Source organism: Saccopteryx leptura, chromosome 5 (genome assembly GCF_036850995.1).
Source record: "Saccopteryx leptura isolate mSacLep1 chromosome 5, mSacLep1_pri_phased_curated, whole genome shotgun sequence".
NCBI classification, from domain to species: domain Eukaryota; kingdom Metazoa; phylum Chordata; class Mammalia; order Chiroptera; family Emballonuridae; genus Saccopteryx; species Saccopteryx leptura.
Genome location: NC_089507.1, coordinates 199,446,529 through 199,464,887, shown reverse-complemented (window position 1 = coordinate 199,464,887; position 18,359 = coordinate 199,446,529). Strand labels below are relative to the sequence as shown.

Below are 18,359 nucleotides of genomic sequence, written 5' to 3'. Positions count from 1 at the left end.
AGGCCAAGCCTCCAAGTCAGTACCTAGTTGGTACTGACGAGCGGAGAGACTGGTTAGCATTTCAGAGTTCTCATTGTATTATCTCCTGTGGCTTGCAAGACAGTTTCCTGGACGTTAGACTCCAAATAAAAGTAATTTTTCTTTGAAATGAAATAGCCTTTAGATCAAAGAAATTGCTTTAGATATTCAAATCATCTCCCAAGCACACTATTTTTTCATTAAGTGTTCTCATGATGTCTATTCTCTCCAAGGCTTGGGGCTATGGATGAGGCTACTTTTAGGGATCTGTATATACAGGTCTGAGAGAGGATACAGATTTCTGACCTGCTTAATGGCAGGGGGTCATATGGATGATCTGTCTAATTATGCATTTTATGAGTGAGGCTTTTGCTTGAGTAAAATGAAATTCCCCCGTGTGCACAAATAGACGATATAGGCGTGCCTAGTGCTGGGGCGGTGCCCGGGTCCTGCACCGTCAGCTGCTGAAAGGACCTGCCTGTGTGCCTCCGGCCCTCCCTCCTCCCCACTTAACTTCCTAAGGTGCAGCAGGTGTCATGTGCTAAGCAGCCACATCTGTCAGGGCAGAATGCGTGGCACTGCTTGACTGGGTCTCCGCACACACCCTGCTAAATCTCTCTTTGCCACTAATACTGATATTCAGTCTGCTGACAACTCAAATGCGTTCAGCTTGGGCAGCACATTTTTGTATAATGCAGGATCACATCTGGGGAGAGTGTGACAGTCTGCCCTGCACCAAAAAGGAACTGTGAGAATTCCAGAGTTGTATTGAAACCTACTCGATTCGTCAAGTTCATTTCTGGTCATTCCCACCAATAAGCCTTTGGGTTTGAGAAGCAGAAACTGAATGTTCTAGCCAACTTCTGCCTGTGTCAAGATTGGATTTCTTCCCAGGGGAGGAGTGTAGCATCGCTAATGTTTATTAAGTACCTACCACCTACCAAGCTAGACACTGTATTTGACTTTTCTTACTGAATCTTCTCCTCGCCATACATATTTATCATCTCCATTTCATGAGAGATAAAGCTGAATCTGAAAGTGGTGAGATAATGACTGCTTTTACTTAGAAGAAAATTCAAAACCTTAGTCTTTGCTTTAGGGGCCTCCTCATGCCCACGTCTCTGACTGTGTCCCCTATCCATCTCTTTCTCTAGTCACACTGGATGCTTTTAGGTATTGTGATAATCTAAGTCCTTTCCTGCCCCAGGATCTTTGCACTTGTTGTTCTTGCCACCTGGAATCCTTCTTCTCCTTCCTGGTCTATACCTGGTGGAATATGCTTTTCTTACCATTTTAGCAAGTTCACCTTTACTTTAGAGCCTACATTGACCACTTAATTAAAAATATTTTCTGTTCCCCAGTTACCCTTTATCACTCTAGAGAACTTTCTACATTATAAAATTAGCCCTCTTGTTCCTTCGTTTGTCAATATTAATATTTCTCAACAAGAGTAGGTACCCTTATTTCTCTTACTTCTGTTTTATGAACACCTGGCACAGTAAATATGCATTAACTGAATAAATTGAATGAGTATATAATAAACATCTATTACGTGTATGGGACTGTTTTAGGCTCTGGTGATATAGCAGGGACCAAAACAAAGAAAAACTCTGGTTATAGAAGGGAAAGACAGTGGTTAACAAAAGAATTAATAACATCTCAGGGACAGGTGTGCACAAGGTAGGTGATGGTGGTGGGGTAAGACACGCTGCTTTCCGATAAGGCCTGTGATGAGGTGGCATTCCCAGAGAGACCTGGACGAAGTAAAGGAGCAAGCCATGCAGATGCCTGGAGGAAAAGTAGCGCAGGAAGAAGGAAGAGCCGTCACAAAGGTCCTGTGGCAGAGGCATACTGGTGAGTTTGGAACAGCACAGAGCCGGCATGGCTGGTGGGGGAGAAGTGACAGGCTGAGTGGTGGGAGAGAGCAGAGAGAAAAGCAGATGGTGGTACACACAAAGGCCTGTGGGTCATGCAAAGAATGGCAGCCTCTCTTATAAACAGAGCGAGAATCCATTGGACGGTTTTGGGCAGAGGGAGACATGGATACATTAATAAAATTACACAGCTTGGAGTCAGTGAAGCCAGGATAGAAACGGGGCTGAGTCCACAGCTCGTCCTTCCCTGCTCTACTGTCCCCACTCGTGCGCTCTTCCCTGTTCACTTCGTCATCTAAGCCAGGCCTGCCCCCTTTTAGAAGCCTGCCATTGACAGTTCGGCGTGGAGCTGGGGACAGGGCCTAGGGTGATTTCTTGTCCTGTTTGGAGCATGGGTGCCCCCCTTGAAGCCAGTGACCCTCTCCCCAGGTGACCCTGGCCTCCCTGGCTGATCACAGACTGGGGCCGGATTGCATCAGCAGCACCGCCTTCCTGAAGTGGCAGAGGCAGCGCCCGCCCCTCCCCGAGTTTGACACCCTGCAGCCTGGCCTGGTGCCAGGTGTGAGTAAATTGGGCCCAGGGTTCCTGTTGTTGTTTTCTATTCACACAGCAGCTGCTTTCATTACCATGCCATGAACCTGATCTCCCAGGGTTGTCAGTCAGCCCTCGCTCAGATGCCACAGAGAAACAAAATCGGTTCGTCTCTGCAGCGACAGAGCTACCTCCAAAGTCCCCACCCAACTCCTTACGGATTAATTACGGACGGTGGACTGAAATGTGTGCATGTTGCATTAGTGAGAACTCCTAGTCTCCAGGGACTGGAGAGCTGATTGGTTTAAATAAAAAAGATTAATTGTGGCTCCATATTTCCAAAAGGCCACGGATGCCTGGGCTTTGGCCAAGTTGGATATGAGAACTCAGATGGTGTCGTTGGAGTTAAGTCTTATTCTCTCCCTCTCTGCTTTCTCCTGGGTGCCTCTGTTCTCAGGTTGTAGGAAGACACTAAGATAAGGTTCCATCTTACCTCAGGAAGTTCAGTTACTTTTTCACATTTCTCAGAGACATCTTGGACTTGAGTCTCGTGGCTCTGATTGGTTTGCATGCCAGACCTAAACCAATCACTGACCAGAACAATGCAATGTTCTGATTGGCTGCTTCTGAGGCATGTATTCAACCCTGCGCCAGCCTTGGAGGTGGTCCGTGTAACCCTCCCTTGAGAACCAACCGTAGAAAAGGGGCAGTCTCTCAAGAAAGATTGAAGTCAAATTACCAGATGCTGGGTTTGCAAAATCAACAGATGCCAACTCTCACGCATTCTCTCTGTTAGTCATCAGAGAGCCCTGTGGCATAGTTATTATCCCACTGTGCAGATGAAGAAAGTTTCTGAGTGTGAATTTGCCTCTGTCAAAGCCCCTGCTTAGGCCTGAGTGAGGAGGAACAGTCTTAAAAAGGGTCAAGATGATCTTGGAAACCCACAGCCCTACTAGGCTTACTTTTTATTTCAATTTCTTGGATGCAGTTTAGGTGAAGTTGCGATGCTGGTGACTCACTCTTAGCGAGTGTGGAGGGGAGTATTCTGAAATTACGCAGGAAAGAACTGTGTCTCTCCTGCATCTCAGCATACTACCCATGTGGAAGGAAAATCCATATGCCCACAACATTCTCTTACATAAATGTGTGGAGGCGTGTTTTCAAAGCATGTTTATTCATATCCGCTGTGTGTATGTATATAAATAGAGGTATTTATCTCTCTTCTGGATTCATAACCATCCAGTGACTCAAACATTAATTACATTCTCCTTGGTGAGGAAAATATTTTCCCTTCTATCATGTTCATTTTATGATCATCGAAGTTCTGCTTTGTAGTGGTCGCTAAAGCATCTGGCAACACAATGTTCTCTAATTGTTAAGATTGTGTACACTTTTCTGAACCTCCTACTCCCTTGCTTTTTACTATTAACAACAATAATTAATTGCAGTGTGCTAGGCATATATATAATCTCAATAAATTTCAGCAACAATGCTTTGAAAGAGGCACTACTATCTTTATTATTAGAGATTAGGAAAGTGAGACTTAAACAATTTGCCTGGTGAAACTTGCAGAGTATGTGGGGGAATTGGGACTCAAACTTGGGTTTCCTTTACTTTAAAGCAGTTTCTCAACTTCAGAGCTATTGACATTTTGCCAGGCTAATTAACTGCTATGTTATTATGGAAGTTCAGAAAGGAAAAAAGTAAATAAAATGGAACTCTAAGTGTTTAAGACTACCAAGGAGGCTTAAACATCTATTGGAAAAGATGCAGAAATCTATCAGTACTATAGATGCATCCCTTTTAATCCAACAATGCTGCTAGAAATACTTTTAAAAAATGTGCAAAGATATAAGTATAAAAATATTCAATGCAATGTTGCTGGTAGTAGAGAAAGTTGAGAATACCTACATGTCCATCAGTTAAAAAAACAATCAATTAAATAAACTAGAGTACAGGAATCCAATGGACTATAGTGTCAGTATTCCTTTTAAAAGTATACAGAAGCTTTAAATATAGACACATGGGTAGAAGATATATTTTTTTAAAAAAAAGCCAAAGCATAGCATAATCCCAATTTGGAGTGGGGGAGGATTTCATCCTGTGCATGTATGGAGTAAAGGTTTGTGTATGTAATGGATTATGCATAGAAATTGCTGGAAATGTATAAACCAAACTGATAACAGTGATTTCCTCTGGGAAATTCCCCCACACACACCAGGGGAGGTATGTTCAATTATACTTTATAGTGTATACTATGGCTCTCAAAAGAGGTTAGTTTTGCCCCTCAGGTTGCATTTGACAATGTCTAGATACATTTTTGGAAATGTCTGGACACCTTGGGGCCAACCATACTGCTAGACACTCTCCAGGGCACAGGACAGCCCCATGAAGAGGATTACCCTGTGTAAAATGATAGTGCCGAGATTCAGAAACTCTCCTTTTTACCTTATTTGAATGTTTGAGTTTTTTACAATAAGCATTTATTAATCTGACACATTAAAAATTATCTAAAACACAGTCTCAATTCTAATACTTACATTGTTGCTAGTGCTTTTAAAGAATAGATCAAAGAAACAATTTAGCATCAATAGTTTTGCCATATGGACATAATACACTTTTACTTCCATTAGCAGAACAAATTCTCTTCATATAAATGTAGCATTTCCTTTTATTTGTCTTTAAAAGGAGTTTACAGTCATCTTTAAGCAAAGCAATCCATGATATCTGTTCCATTTCACAGATTAAAAAACAGAGACCTGGGGAAGGCTCATTATATACACAGCCAATGGATACCAGTTAGAACCTTTATAAACAAATTTAATAGTTTCCGGGAATATTAAGTTGCTTAATCTCAAACATCTGTGTTTTGCTTGAAACTGAAGGTAAAAAGCAGTATGAATTTCTACTTGTTTAGTTGTGACACAAAGCAAGTTTTCTAAGTAATTCTTCATTCTCTATGGAAATAGTACTCACTCCATCATTTCTTCCTCCAAACAAAAATACTTCTTTCTCATCAGGCATTAACATTTCAATTTGGAAATAGAACATCTCTCCTCTCATTTGCTGCTCCATAGTGTAGCCACAGAGCGTCACGGGAGCTGCACAGTTACATGACAGTCATTGGGGAGAGGGGACACTTATTAGCAGCTACTCCATTGAGATAGGGTATTTGTCCACCAGCTCACAGGCCTTACCTGGCTTGTTCCACTCACTGAAAGAGTTCACTTAGTCCCTCTAAGCATTTGAATTGGTAACTCTTGAAAACTGAAGTCCAGTCTCGTGGTAAGAGGCCAGCTACGGAGTTACATATCCTGGCTTCGAATCTGGGAGAAACCACCCTATGGCTATGCAATCTAAGTGATTTGACACTCTGTGCCTCAGGTCCCTTGGGAAGGAGTAGGGGTGGTAAATGGGAACACGAGTAGTAACCTCAGAGGGATGTGATAAGGAATCAGTGAGAAAATTCACGTGAAGGGCGTAATTTAATGCCTGGGGCAGAAACAACACCACTGTGTTGTCATTGTTATCATCATCGTTGTCATCTTCCCAGGGTACAACCCTGCCTTCACCTTTACCTTACAGAAAAATGGGTCACGAGGTAATGCTGTTGTGGACAAATACTGCCCAGCTCTCCTTCCTCTGTATCTGTTTCCTGTCATATAAATCAAAAGGGTCGGACCAGAAGCTTGCGGGTCTCTTCCAATTCTGACATTCTGTGATTCCAAGATGCAAGGAAGGCCTGCAGATTCCTTCTTGAGCTTTCAAAGCATTCCCAATGTATGCTTTAGTGCAGGTCTGGAGAGTGTATCTGTCAAGGGGGCTGCGGCAGGGGGGGAGACACGAAGCCAAACTATGAGGCAAGCATGGGAACAGCCTTAACCGCAAGCTCTGGCCTTGAACCCTTCCAGGGAACGCTGACATGAGCCAACTGTGCGTATCTGTTGATGAACCTTCCCAGGAAATGATGTACTGAAATCCTGCACAGCCTGTGACCTCTGCCACCAACTTCAGTCACTGCAGACTGGTCTTTCCTTTTGTGGCACTTGGTGATGAGCAAAAGGACCCCCAGCCCATGTAGAATGTCAGGGTTTTATTCTTGTTCTACAGACTGCCTCACCTTTGAACAATGCAGTGTGATGACAAGATATTATCACCCCGAGCTAAAATCTTCACTGGTAATGAGACAATATAAACAGTTGCTACAAGTTTGTACCGTGAATGCAGAGGAACCAAACTCTTAATTACCCGGGAAATCTTAGATTCAATTAGATTTCTGCAAATGAGTACATGCTTGATTTAAAAAATTTGAGAGCTCAGCTCAAGTAATAGAGAAGGTTCTGGCTAGGATTCAAGCTGTGGAGTCAGACAGGCTCTGCCACGAAGCCGTAACCTTGAGCAAGTTCACTGCCCTCTCCGACCTGCATTTCCCTCGTTTACAAAGTGATGAGGGGGGATTCTGGCCTCCAAGTGTCTGGCACACGAGCCCTCGATGCATGTCAAGACTAGGGAGCTCAGATGTGGCTCTCCCATCAGTCATCTCTGTGGAGTAGACTGAAAGGGTGGTCTCAGAACCAAGGACGTATGGATGAAGATTCTGGACGGACACCACATGCCCCATGTGAGGAAGTATGTGAGCATAAGAAAACACAGTCCCAGGGTTCCAGAGGCTTCTTATTTTTCAGAAAAACATTTTTCTTTTTTTTCTTTTTTTTCTTTTTTTTTTTACAGAGACAGAGAGAGAGACAGACAGACAGACAGACAGACAGGGACATACAGGAAGGGAGAGATGAGAAACATCAATTCTTCGTTGCAGCACCTTAGTTGTTCATTGATTGCTTTCTCATATGTGCCTTGACCTGGGGCTACAGCACAGCAAGTGACTCCTTGCTCAAGCCAGTAAGTTTGGGCTCAAGCCAGCAAGCTTGGGTTTCAAACCAGTGACCTTTGGGCTCAAGCCAGTGACAATGGAGTCATGTCTATGATCCTACACTCAAGCCAGCAACCCCATGCTCAAGCTGGTGAGCTTGTGCTCAAACCAGATGAGCCCATGCTCAAGCCAGCAACCTCAGGGGTTTGAACCTGGGTCCTCTGCATTCCAGTCCGATGCTCTATCCACTGTGCCGCCGCCTGGTCAGAATCAGGAAGAATTTTAAAAGTCTAAAGTTTTATGTGAAATCTCTGGATTTTTAAATGTTGACCAATGTATTAAACTGGATTACTGTTTGGCTCCAGGAAAAATAGAGTCCCTCCAATGCTTCATATACCTCAAAATAATACTTTCTTATTTTTTTCTTTCCTTCATATTTTACTTATTGATTTTAGAGGAGAGAGGGGGAGGGAGATGGGGGGAGAGAAAGAGAGACAGAGAAGTCCAAAATAATACTTTCTTAAAGTAGAATTTTGTTTCTGTCTTATATAAAAGTGTAGGTAGGTGGTTGAGAGCAGCAGGGCTCTCCTTGGTGTCTAGAACTCAGGCACCCTCTGTCTTGTTGCTCTGCCACATGACAGGAGGCTTCCCCCTCGTGGCCCAACATAGCTGCATTCGCTCCTGATATCACGCACCTATTCCAGCCAGCAGGAAAGGCAGACGTGGAAGGTACACCCCTCTCTTTATAGGTATAGCCTGGAAATTGCACATATCACTTCCCTTCACGCCCCATTGGCTAGTGCATTGTCACATGATTACTTCTGTCTGACAGAAAGGATGGTGGAGTGTAGTCTTTATTCCTGATGGCCAAATACTGAACTAAGAATCTGGAAATCTGCGACTAAAAGGAAAAGGAATAAAGCCACAAGTAATTTGGACTTTTTTTAAACACTAGGACAGACAAGTAAAACATACCTATGGGCCATTTTGAAACACAGAAAGAGCCAGTTATCACTGAGGATGTGATAAGAGTGTATCATAGTAAAATGTACTTTATATCGAAATGATTATTGACACAAACATCAGAATAGGTTCCATATATTGGTGCCTACTGTGGGCTAAGGGCAGTGTTAGGTGCTACACCTGTATGACTTGACTTTGACCCACAAACAACCTGCAAGGTAGATATTTTCATCACTTTTAATCAGCTATGGGCACAGAGGTGAGGTGATTTGACCAAGGGCCTGTGGTTTGTAAGTGCAGAGCAGGAATTCCACCTTGGATGCATCTAACACCAGCCCACCTTCACCCCGATCTGTGCCAAACACAGACCCACATGTCCCTTCCTCGCACCTCGCCTGGTTCAGAGGAGAAACCGTTCCTAAACAGAGCCACCATCTGGTACCCAGGTTAGAGAAGGTCAAAGACAGCCCCGGCCCTGCGTGCTGACTCTTGGCCCTTTCCACTGTTCTTTGATCTCTGTTCGCCTAAGTTACAAATTCCTCCACCTACTTACATTTTTAAAAGAAGAGAGAAAAGAGAGAGGCAACTAATGACTCTTAGCTGAACTGCTTTTCTTCAAAATCACGAGTAATTGTTTTCGTGGTGTGTCTCGGAAGGCATTCCCCTCTCATCTTCTGCCCGGGACTTGGCAGTCTCCGTCATATTGCCTCTTGCTCGCCTCTCCTCAGCATACACGTTCTGTGTAATCCATCATCATAGCCATTATCCTGCTTCTGATCAAGGCTGGAATGGAAAAGCTCCCTCTCCCTTCAACAGCTACCACTGGCTCTTTGATTTGCCAGGCGTGGGCAGGGGAAGTTTCCGGGGAATGACCTCAGCCCCTCTGCATGCGGGGCCCACACCGTCCTCCACGCAGCACCTCATCATCGTCAGTCTGGGAGGAGAGAACCCGAGACAGGGTCTTTGTAAGCAGTCAGCGAACGGCTCCTAGTTCCTTTCCCCCTGTTGCAGAAAGGCTGTTCTCTCTTCCGTGTCCTTTGTACTCTGTGAGTGGGGTTTCCAGGAGCTGCTCACCCACCTCCAACCACCTGTCGGTCTTACAGGTATGCAGCAGCGGGTGGTGCAATAAAAACTAACCCCACGTCTCTTGTCATCAAAATCAGGTCGGTCAGAGAGTCACTCAGCTGGCCGGTAAGCCAGGGCAGGGTGTCGCTCCTCCTCCACGTGGCTGACGTCTGGGGCAGAGCCTTCTCTGCTGGGGCTTGGGGGCTGTCCTGTGCACAGGCTCTTCAGAAGCACCTCTGGTCTACCCACTAGAAGTCAGTAGCACCTTCCTTCCCAGATGTGATCACCCAAAACGTCTCCAGACATTGTCACATGTCCCCTGAGGGACAAAGTCACTCCTGGTGGAGAACCACCTGATCTGGAGACGTTAATGCAGGTCCGTAGGCTGGTTAGGACTGTGAGCACATTGCTGTGCAGCTGAACTCCAGAACTTTCCAGGCTGTGAAACTGAAACTCTGTACTCATTAAACAACATTTCTCCGTTCTCCTCAATCACTCAGCCCCCTTGCAACCACCATTCCGCTTCCTGTCTCTATGAATCTGACTACACTAGGAACCTCAAAAAGACAGTACTTGTCTTTTGTGACTGTTTTATTTACTTAACAAAATGTTCTCGATTCATTCATGCTGTAGCATATGTCAGAATTTCCTTCTTTTTCAGGGTAATATTCCACTGCATGTATATGTCACATGTTGTTTATTCATTCATCCATAGGTATTTGGGTTGCTCCACCTCTTGGCTCTTGTGAATAATTCTGCCGTGCACATAACTATATAAATATCTCTTTGAAACCCTGATTTCCATCCTTTCAGATAAACATCTAGAAGTGGTTTTATACCCTTTGCATTTTGAAAACAGCCTAATGAGATAAAATTCACATACCAGAAAATTTACCTTTGAAAGTATAAAATGCACCAGATTTTAATATATTCATAGATTTGTGCAACCATCACCACAGTCAATTTTAGAACATTTCCATAACCCCCAAAAAGAGACCTTCCACCCATTAGCAACCCCCCATTTCTCCCTCACCCTAGCCGTAGGCAAACACTAATCTACTTTCTGTTTCTGTAGACTTGCTTGTCTGGGACACTTGATGTAAATGGAACATGTAGTCTTTTGTGTTCGGCTTCAGTCACTTAGCATGTTTTCAAGGTTCATCCGTGCTGTAGAATGTATCAGTACCTCATACCTTTTTATTGTCTAATGGTATTCCATTGTGTGGCTATGCCACATTTTGTCTATTTGTCTATTAGTTAATGGATATTTGGGTTGCATCCACTATGCCCATTACTTTTGTTTTTTGCCTTTTGATTCTGCCAATCTCTAGCCTTGTGCTGTTCAGATATTCCCCTTTCTCCACCAGAAGCAAGCAAGCCCCTCTCTGAAAACATAGTTCAGGGGACCTGTCTAGGTGGTAGATTGCAGACTCGTCCCCCCAGTCTTCCTCCAAATAAAAAAAGAAGAAAACTTCTTCCACTCAGCTTAAAAGCGATACAGCTATTTTTTTTTTCTTCTCTATTTCTAATGGAATAGACTTGTGCTCTTTAGGGAAATCAATAGGAGGGGTAACAACCGATTATACTATGAGAAAGGAAATTTTAAAAGACTCTTTGGAAATAGCACATACATAAAACATTTCTGAGCTATCTGCAAATGCAGGAATTATCCCTCAATGCAAGGGACCTGTGCCAAAGTAAAAGTCTGCTGAGGCTTCCCTGAATTTCCGTGTCAGGGGCAAGTTTCTCGCTCCAGTGTCTGAGAAAGCCTCTGCATTTGTCCCGCACTGCCCAGGGTCCAGGACTCCAGAGCCATCTGAGGATGAGGCTACTGTGTCTAATGAATGACTGAGCCCTAACTGAACTCAGACTGTTGCATGCATTGCATACAGTTCCTGGCCACGAGTCCAACAGCATTTTGATTTTATTGAATGCCAGGTTAAAAGATCTTTAAGGTGTTGCACAACCCCTTTCCTTGCTCTGCACACTGAAAAGAGATGGAAGTTAGGTCTGGAGTGAACGGAGGGGTGACTGACCACAAGCTGGCCTGCCACTGTGTGACAGTTCTGCGTCAGGGACAATGATCTCATTATTTGAGCCACCTGACAGGCTTGCCTCTTCTCACTCATATCTTGCATACAGGCCGCCGCTGTCCAACTTTGTTATAAAGAAAGGAGAGAAACTTGTCGTTTGTTTGATCGTCGGCATGGTGTAAGAATTTGCCTGTCACTTGTTTAGGATAACAGCTAGATTCTTCGGTTTGCAGCTGAGGCTTGGCAGTTTGGATGTGTTAGATGGGTTAGATGGCTCGCAAACAACAGAAAGAAAGAAATCCACACCAAATCCTAGCCACTGTCAAACTCATTTAGCAGATTATTCTAAGACTTAAAACAAGGGAAGGTAGGTTGGGCTATGAGTCTTTTAAGAAAATATTGGGAGTGTGAAGAAAAGCAAGTCCACAGAACTTTAAAATGTCACAGAACTTAGAAATCCTTCCGTTTGAAGGGCTTGAAAACTCATGTGCCCACATAGTCCAGACAGGTAGCAAATAAATTAATTAGTTAAATCAGATAAAATTTTAAAAAGAGAAACAGTTGAGAGAGGTGAATTGGCCCCTTGCAAGGTCCTAGCAGGGGTTCAGGCTTTTGCTCACCGATCGTATATTGTCATGAAATTTGCAGAAGTAAGATATTTAGCTACCATCGGTTGATAGGGCAGTAGCTTCCTGGAGAGGCCTCTTTCCTTCACACTTTCCCTCGTGTTTGGTGTTAGAAAGCCCTTGAGTCATTCTTTCCGGCAATGTCGTATTCATGGGTCATGGGCATTTTTTCAATTTGTAATGTCTCCTGTAGTATTGGAGATGCTGCAAATATATTCATAATTTTGTGATATTTTTCTGAAAGAAGAGCCCTTCCCAGGTCTGAAAGCTTCTGTTTTCCCAGAGCCAGCAGGCGAGGTGGGCGATTCCCAGCGTCCAGAGGAAGCTGTGTGACTGAGCCAGGCCTCTGCCAGGTGAAAATTCAGGCCCCGGAGTGGCCAGGTCCCTCAGGAAAGCCAGAAATTCAGATTTTCAGGTCTAAACCTCTAATTTCCAAATGTTGATAACTAAACAAATAAAACTGATCAGAAGGCCTAATTTGATCTGTGGACTGTTTTTCAGCCTTTGCTGTTTCTGTGGAAAAAGCTAAAGGAACAGGTCTAAGAATATTGAGCCCTCTGATCACACCATTGTCTTCTAAAGGCTTTACACTGAAGTGCTCAACCTAGGGCTTTTGAAAAATTATTTCTAAATTATTCAATGAACACGGGTGTTAATTGTTCACTTTAAGTAAATCTGCGTTTCCCCTCAAGTTCAGCTTGTGATTGCGTCCAAAGTTGTCCACGTCTAAATTTAGAGTTAGAAAGCAGGGCTCGATGTGAAATTACATCTCACTGTGCCAGGGCTCTGAAGCCAATTAACTGAAATTTGCAAAAATTCAGACAAGGTATTTCGGATCCTTATTAAAAGAAAATCAAACAGTGGTGTGGAGTTTTATATTTATGGGCATGTTATTGTAGTCCTGGGGTTCCAGGGATTTTTGGCATGAACTTTGGGTGATTTAAAGAACTTGGAGGTAATAAAACTGCCCCTCTCAGTTTGAACATTTGAGTTCATTTTCCTTCACGGGCTCCAACGCTTTTCTCTAGATATTTCTATGTCTGGACCTTTGTCATCATTGAGATCTCAGTTGACATGTTACTTCCTTAGAAAAACCTTTCTGAAACATCTTAGCTAAATTAACCAGCTCTCTACCTAGGGGTTGATAAATGACAGCCTACGGCTAAATCAAGCCTGCTGCCTGTTGTGTAAATAAAGTTTTATTGGCACACAGCCACACTTGTTTACATTTTACCTACGATTGCTTTTGTGCTACAACTGGAGACCTGAGTTGCAAATGAGACCATTTAGCCCACAAACCCCAAAGTGTTTACTATCAGACCCTTTATAGGAAATGTTGGCCGACCCCTGAGACTCTCCCAACGGCCTGCTTGGTTCCATCACCATCATGATCATTGTCTGAAATGACTTGTCTGCTTGTTTGTCTCTGACTTGTATTAGAAGATAAGCTTCAGCCCTGGCTGGTTGGCTCAGTGGTAGAGCATCGGCCTGGCGTGTGGAAGTCCCGGGTTTGATTCCCGGCCAGGGCACACAAGAGAGGCGCCCATCTGCTTCTCCACCCCTCCCCCTCTCCTTCCTCTCTATCTCTCTCTTCCCCTCCCGCAGCCAAGGCTCCATTGGAGCAAAAGATGGCCCGGGCGCTGGGGATGGCTCCTTGGCCTCTGCCCCAAGCGCTAGAGTGGCTCTGGTCGCGACAGAGCGATGCCCCGGATGGGCAGAGCATCGCCCCCTGGTGGGCGTGACGGGTGGATCCCAGCGCATGCGGGAGTCTGTCTGACTGCCTCCCCGTTTCCAGCTTCGGAAAAATACAAAAAAAAAAAAAAAAAAAAGAAGATAAGCTTCTTACGGGTTCTAGTCCCTGTACCTGGAGCCTAGTGCACATTGGATTTAGTTGAGTGGATTGAGTAAAGTCACACTTCAGCCTTTCTGTTACTGCAGAGGGGGCTCCCAAGGTTGACATACACGTGAGTACTGAGGTGACTGTTGGGCTTTCAATACAACCAGGGAACATGTACTTTTTTTTTTTTTTTTTTTTGCTTGTTTTTGTTTGCACAAACTGGAGCAACCAAATACAATGAGGAAGAGGAAGCCGGAGTACTGTGCTCTATGATGTCGTCTCCTGAACTTGATGAGGAAAAGCCCAAATGTAGAACCAACAAAAATCACTGTGTATGTCATTTAACCAATGCCATGGTCATTAACAAGAGCCAAATCATCTGTCAAGTAAAGAAAGGCTGCTCACTCAACTTACTTCTGCGTTACCAAACATTTCGGTTTAACCCTATCTAACTGAAGGAATTAGTTTCTTTTTCTAAAGTCTTGACCCGTGTAAGAAGAGATCTCTTTGTTTTTCTCTGCTAAATTGCATCACCTTGTTGCCTATCACCTACACACACCCCAGTACCCGGCCTTTGGTTACCTTCCCATAGCCTTGCTGCCTCCTGCGTTTTCCCTGCTGGGAATAAATAGCCGTGCTCTAGTTAACCTATTGCTCCCTTCACATTGACATGTCTCAGACGTTCTTTTATCTGCTCTTCTCTCTCCTCTGCTGCTTGGGACCTCTAGCACGAAGTTCTGAACTTTAGGGTTCATTCAATGGCTCCTTGTCTAGTAGCCTTTTGTTTCCTCCTCCTACCAACTTGGAAGCAAGCACCATTTCATACCTACCTTTATGTGTCCCTCTCTTACCCAGTTTGCACTGCAGCTGAATCGAGTCTTGCATAAGCATCATATCCCCAACACTGTGCTGGGAGTTATGTCATGCAGGACCATTAGAATCTCCCAGGAGCCCTAGAACCTCACTTTGGGAGCTCCCATACCATATAGAAATAATCCTGTTAAAATGCACCCACTGGTCATGTTGAGTATGATTTTTTAAATGAAATAATTCATTTGCCTTTGAAATTATTATTGATTACAACTTTAAGTTTTATTTTTTGGTGTATTTACCAATGCCTGTCTGGGCAGATCTCCAAGGATTTGAAGACCCTTGAACCTTTCAGAGGCTCTCAAGATGCTGGTACTCTACGCAACATGTCCCAAACGTCTAATGCAGGGGTCGGGAACCTATGGCTCACGAGCCAGATGTGTCTCTTTTGATGGCTGCATCTGGCTCGCAAACAAATCTTTAATAAAAAAAAATAATAACGTTAAAAATATAAAACATTCTCATGTATTACAATCCATTCATTTCTTACCACTCATGTTCATGGTTGCGGGTGGCTGGAGCCAATCACAGCTGTCCTCCGGGACAACACCAAATTTTTATTGGATAATGCATAACGTACATGGGTCGTTGTATGGCTCTCACAGAGTTACATTTTAAAATATGTGGCGTTCATGGCTCTCTCAGCCAAAAAGTTTTCCAACCCCTGGTCTAATGTATAAAGCAGCCTAGGACATTCTCAGACGCAGTGGTGAACACAACATAGTTCTTGTCCTCTGGGAGCTCCGAGTTCAATGTGTGTACAATGTAAGTTAGCAAGTCATTACAGAAAACTATGAGAACTATCTCAGAGGAAGGCAGGCGTGAAACAAGACTCAAGGAGAACAGAGAGAAATGGAGGTGGGGAGTAGGGCATCAGGGAAGACCACCCCGGAGGAAGTAATATCTTAAGGTGGGACTTGAAGGATGAGACGTTAGAGCCAATTTTCCCCAGCTAACTTTTGTAAATCTATATAACCCACAGACTAGTTCATTTGAAGTCATGACAGGTTGTGTTATTTGTGGGGCCCCTTTCAGAATTTCAAAGGGACAGCAGCAGAGCATTCAGTCCCAACAGCGGCATACTTCTGAATGTGGAGCCCTGTCTGATGGCATGGGTCCCATGCCTGTGAAACTGGCTGTGACAGCTGTCATAAAAATGGGTCCAGTGTCATTCAAAAGACAGTAAGAGAAAGAAGCCCCATTTGCCACAGCACCGAGCACACTGTAAGTGTTCAACAGAGGTTTGTTGAGTGAAGGTGAGTTTCTTGAGTTTATTTTTCTTTAAGGGTATAGACTTAACCGAATGGCAAAGCCTATAAGCAAACAATTACTTTGGCATTTTTCCCTTTCTAGAAGTTCAGTACATATCCAAAGATTTATATCTGGCCTGGGGAAACATGACCAGTATGACTGCCTTTTGTCTTTGAGATGACTTGGGTGTCGTTACAGTTAACCAGCTGATTTGAAAAAAAATACATATATATGACCTTTTGGAAGAGATCTTTCTCCACATCTTAGCCTGACAGTAAGATGATGATAAACTGACATTAAACAAAAGTGATTTTTATTAAGGCTCATTGAGTGCATTTTCAGAAGCTGCCACACAAGGAATGTATACATTCTCCCCCGTCTATTAATCTGAGTAGTCTGGAATTGCCATGTCAGGTAAAGTGAGTCCACGGGTAGCCCTTAAATGCATTAAATCCCTGGAAATATAAGATCCTTCTACAACAGATGAGGTTTGGTGGTGTAGCTCATTAGCATTTGAACAAATTTGTGAGACTTTTAAGGCATGTTGTTGGATTGAGCTAAGTAGACTAATGCAGTGAATTCCAGACCCTAATGGCTCCATTTATCAAGGGAGCAGGTTTTAACATAATGCATAAACCTTTCTCACATGGCCATTTTACTATGCATTTAATTCTATTGCAACATGGTGCTTCAGGCAGAGGAAATGAAGAACTTAAACAAGGTTAACATTCCGAGAAAAGTCTAGGAAAAAATCAATACCTCCCTCCTTCCCCAAATTAAATATAATATATATGATTTACAAAAATGGAAATCTATACTGATGACAGGGTCTTACAGATGACAGAAAGTACCCATGATGTTTTTTGACCAGGACATGAGCTGTCATTTCCACTGACTTCATATCTAGTTTCAAGGATAATGCTATAAAAAGTGATTTAGTGATATTAATTAAAGGTTATTCATTGGTTAAAGGCCCTCTTGTAGCTTTGAGATACATTTTGAGGCCAATGAAGACTTCTGTAGACTGTCTTCATCCCCAGTTCCACATTCTTCTTGACTTCCAATGTTGTCTTTCTTCCTGTTTACATATATTTAAGAAGAGCTGAACTCACTATCCTCCCATTCAGGGAGATTTGCCAGACTTTATCATGAAACTGAATCTTTTTGGAATACTCAGTCGTTTAAGATGTTTGTTTTGTCTATTACTGATTTAATAATACTATAACTTCATGACATTTGCAGATGTAGTATCATGGTTTGTCGACCAGGGAGATAACCCAAGACTCATGACATACAGCCTTTCGGCCATTTGAGGGAGGGGTTTGTGTTGTACAGGGTGACACTCGGGTGCAGGAATAGGTAATTTTACTAATGAGCTGCCCACAGTGTGAACTTCCAGTTTCTCCATTGAATGTCATCCTCTCTGTCTGCTGGTATTTTAAAGCAGAGCACACGAAACAGGTGGCTCCTTATAAATGACTTTTGGTTCTATATTTATACAGCAAGTAAGAACCTAAAGAAGTATCTTCAGTTTTTCAGTTATACCCCACTGCATTTTATGAGGGAAAATATATGCTTTGGTGGCTTCATAAATTAAGGGGTTTTTGAAGGCTGCAGAATAGATCTCTTGTAAATGTCAAGGGTCTATGGTATATGACTTTTATTTTTCAGGAGATGTTACCCTGCTCCTTAGATCAGAAATGCTTTGCTACTAATATGTAAAACAGCCCACAGTTGCTTATTCTAGTCATACTATTGTCCAAAGTTATTTATTTAAAAAGTTAAGGCTTCCCAGTTTCCTGTTTCCTTCCTGAAAATAAGTTTCTACGGTGCTTGACACGACCTGGGTATTAGCAGCAAGAGTTCTGTGAGTCAGCTAGCTGAAAGCAGACTGAATTTCCTTCACTCAAATAACATAAAATTGGAGGTTAGGCCAAGAGTGTTCCCACCTTTGGAAAACTCAAGATGATGCTCAGTGTAGCAAAACAGGTTAGCTAAATAATATCCTGACTAGAAGGATGAAAGTGCTTAAGGTGGTTTTCTATAAAAGTGAGTAAACAATATTAAAACAGCCTTGACAGACACAAAAGTGTCCTTTATGAGGAATAAAACTCCCATCAAAACCCAAAATGAATGGAAATCAATAGGCAGGTTTTTCTGCATTTCCAAGCTGCACTCAGGACTCAGGGCATCTCGCTTCCTGAGGCCTTTCCTGGTCCTCCTGGTCGAGGCTGAGTGTGTTTTCACCAAAGCCGTCAGTAGTTGCATCATGGTTGCACATGTATATTGATTGCTTGTTTTCTTGCCTCTTATGTGCCTTGCTGGCAGAGACAAGGTCTTGCTGTCCTCTCTATGCTCTTGCTAAGGACAAAGTTGATACTGTAGCAACCCAAACAACATTGGTGAATGAATTAAAAAACG

The 18,359-nt window shown here is 43.3% G+C and overlaps 1 protein-coding gene across 5 annotated transcripts in view; it reads left to right on the top strand.

Annotated features, from left to right (window-relative positions):
- Positions 1 to 18,359, top strand: part of TSHZ2 (teashirt zinc finger homeobox 2) — a 438,694-nt gene that overhangs the window by 60,733 nt on the left and 359,602 nt on the right. For 4 of the 5 annotated variants that reach the window (XM_066387466.1, XM_066387467.1, XM_066387465.1 and 1 more), the window contains exon 2: positions 1,742 to 1,872. The exons of the other annotated variant lie outside the window; for it this stretch is intronic. In XM_066387466.1, coding sequence (XP_066243563.1) covers positions 1,749 to 1,872 — 124 coding nt within the window. In that variant the 5' untranslated portion in view covers positions 1,742 to 1,748. The remainder of the gene's footprint in view (positions 1 to 1,741; positions 1,873 to 18,359) is intronic. 5 annotated transcript variants of the gene reach the window in all.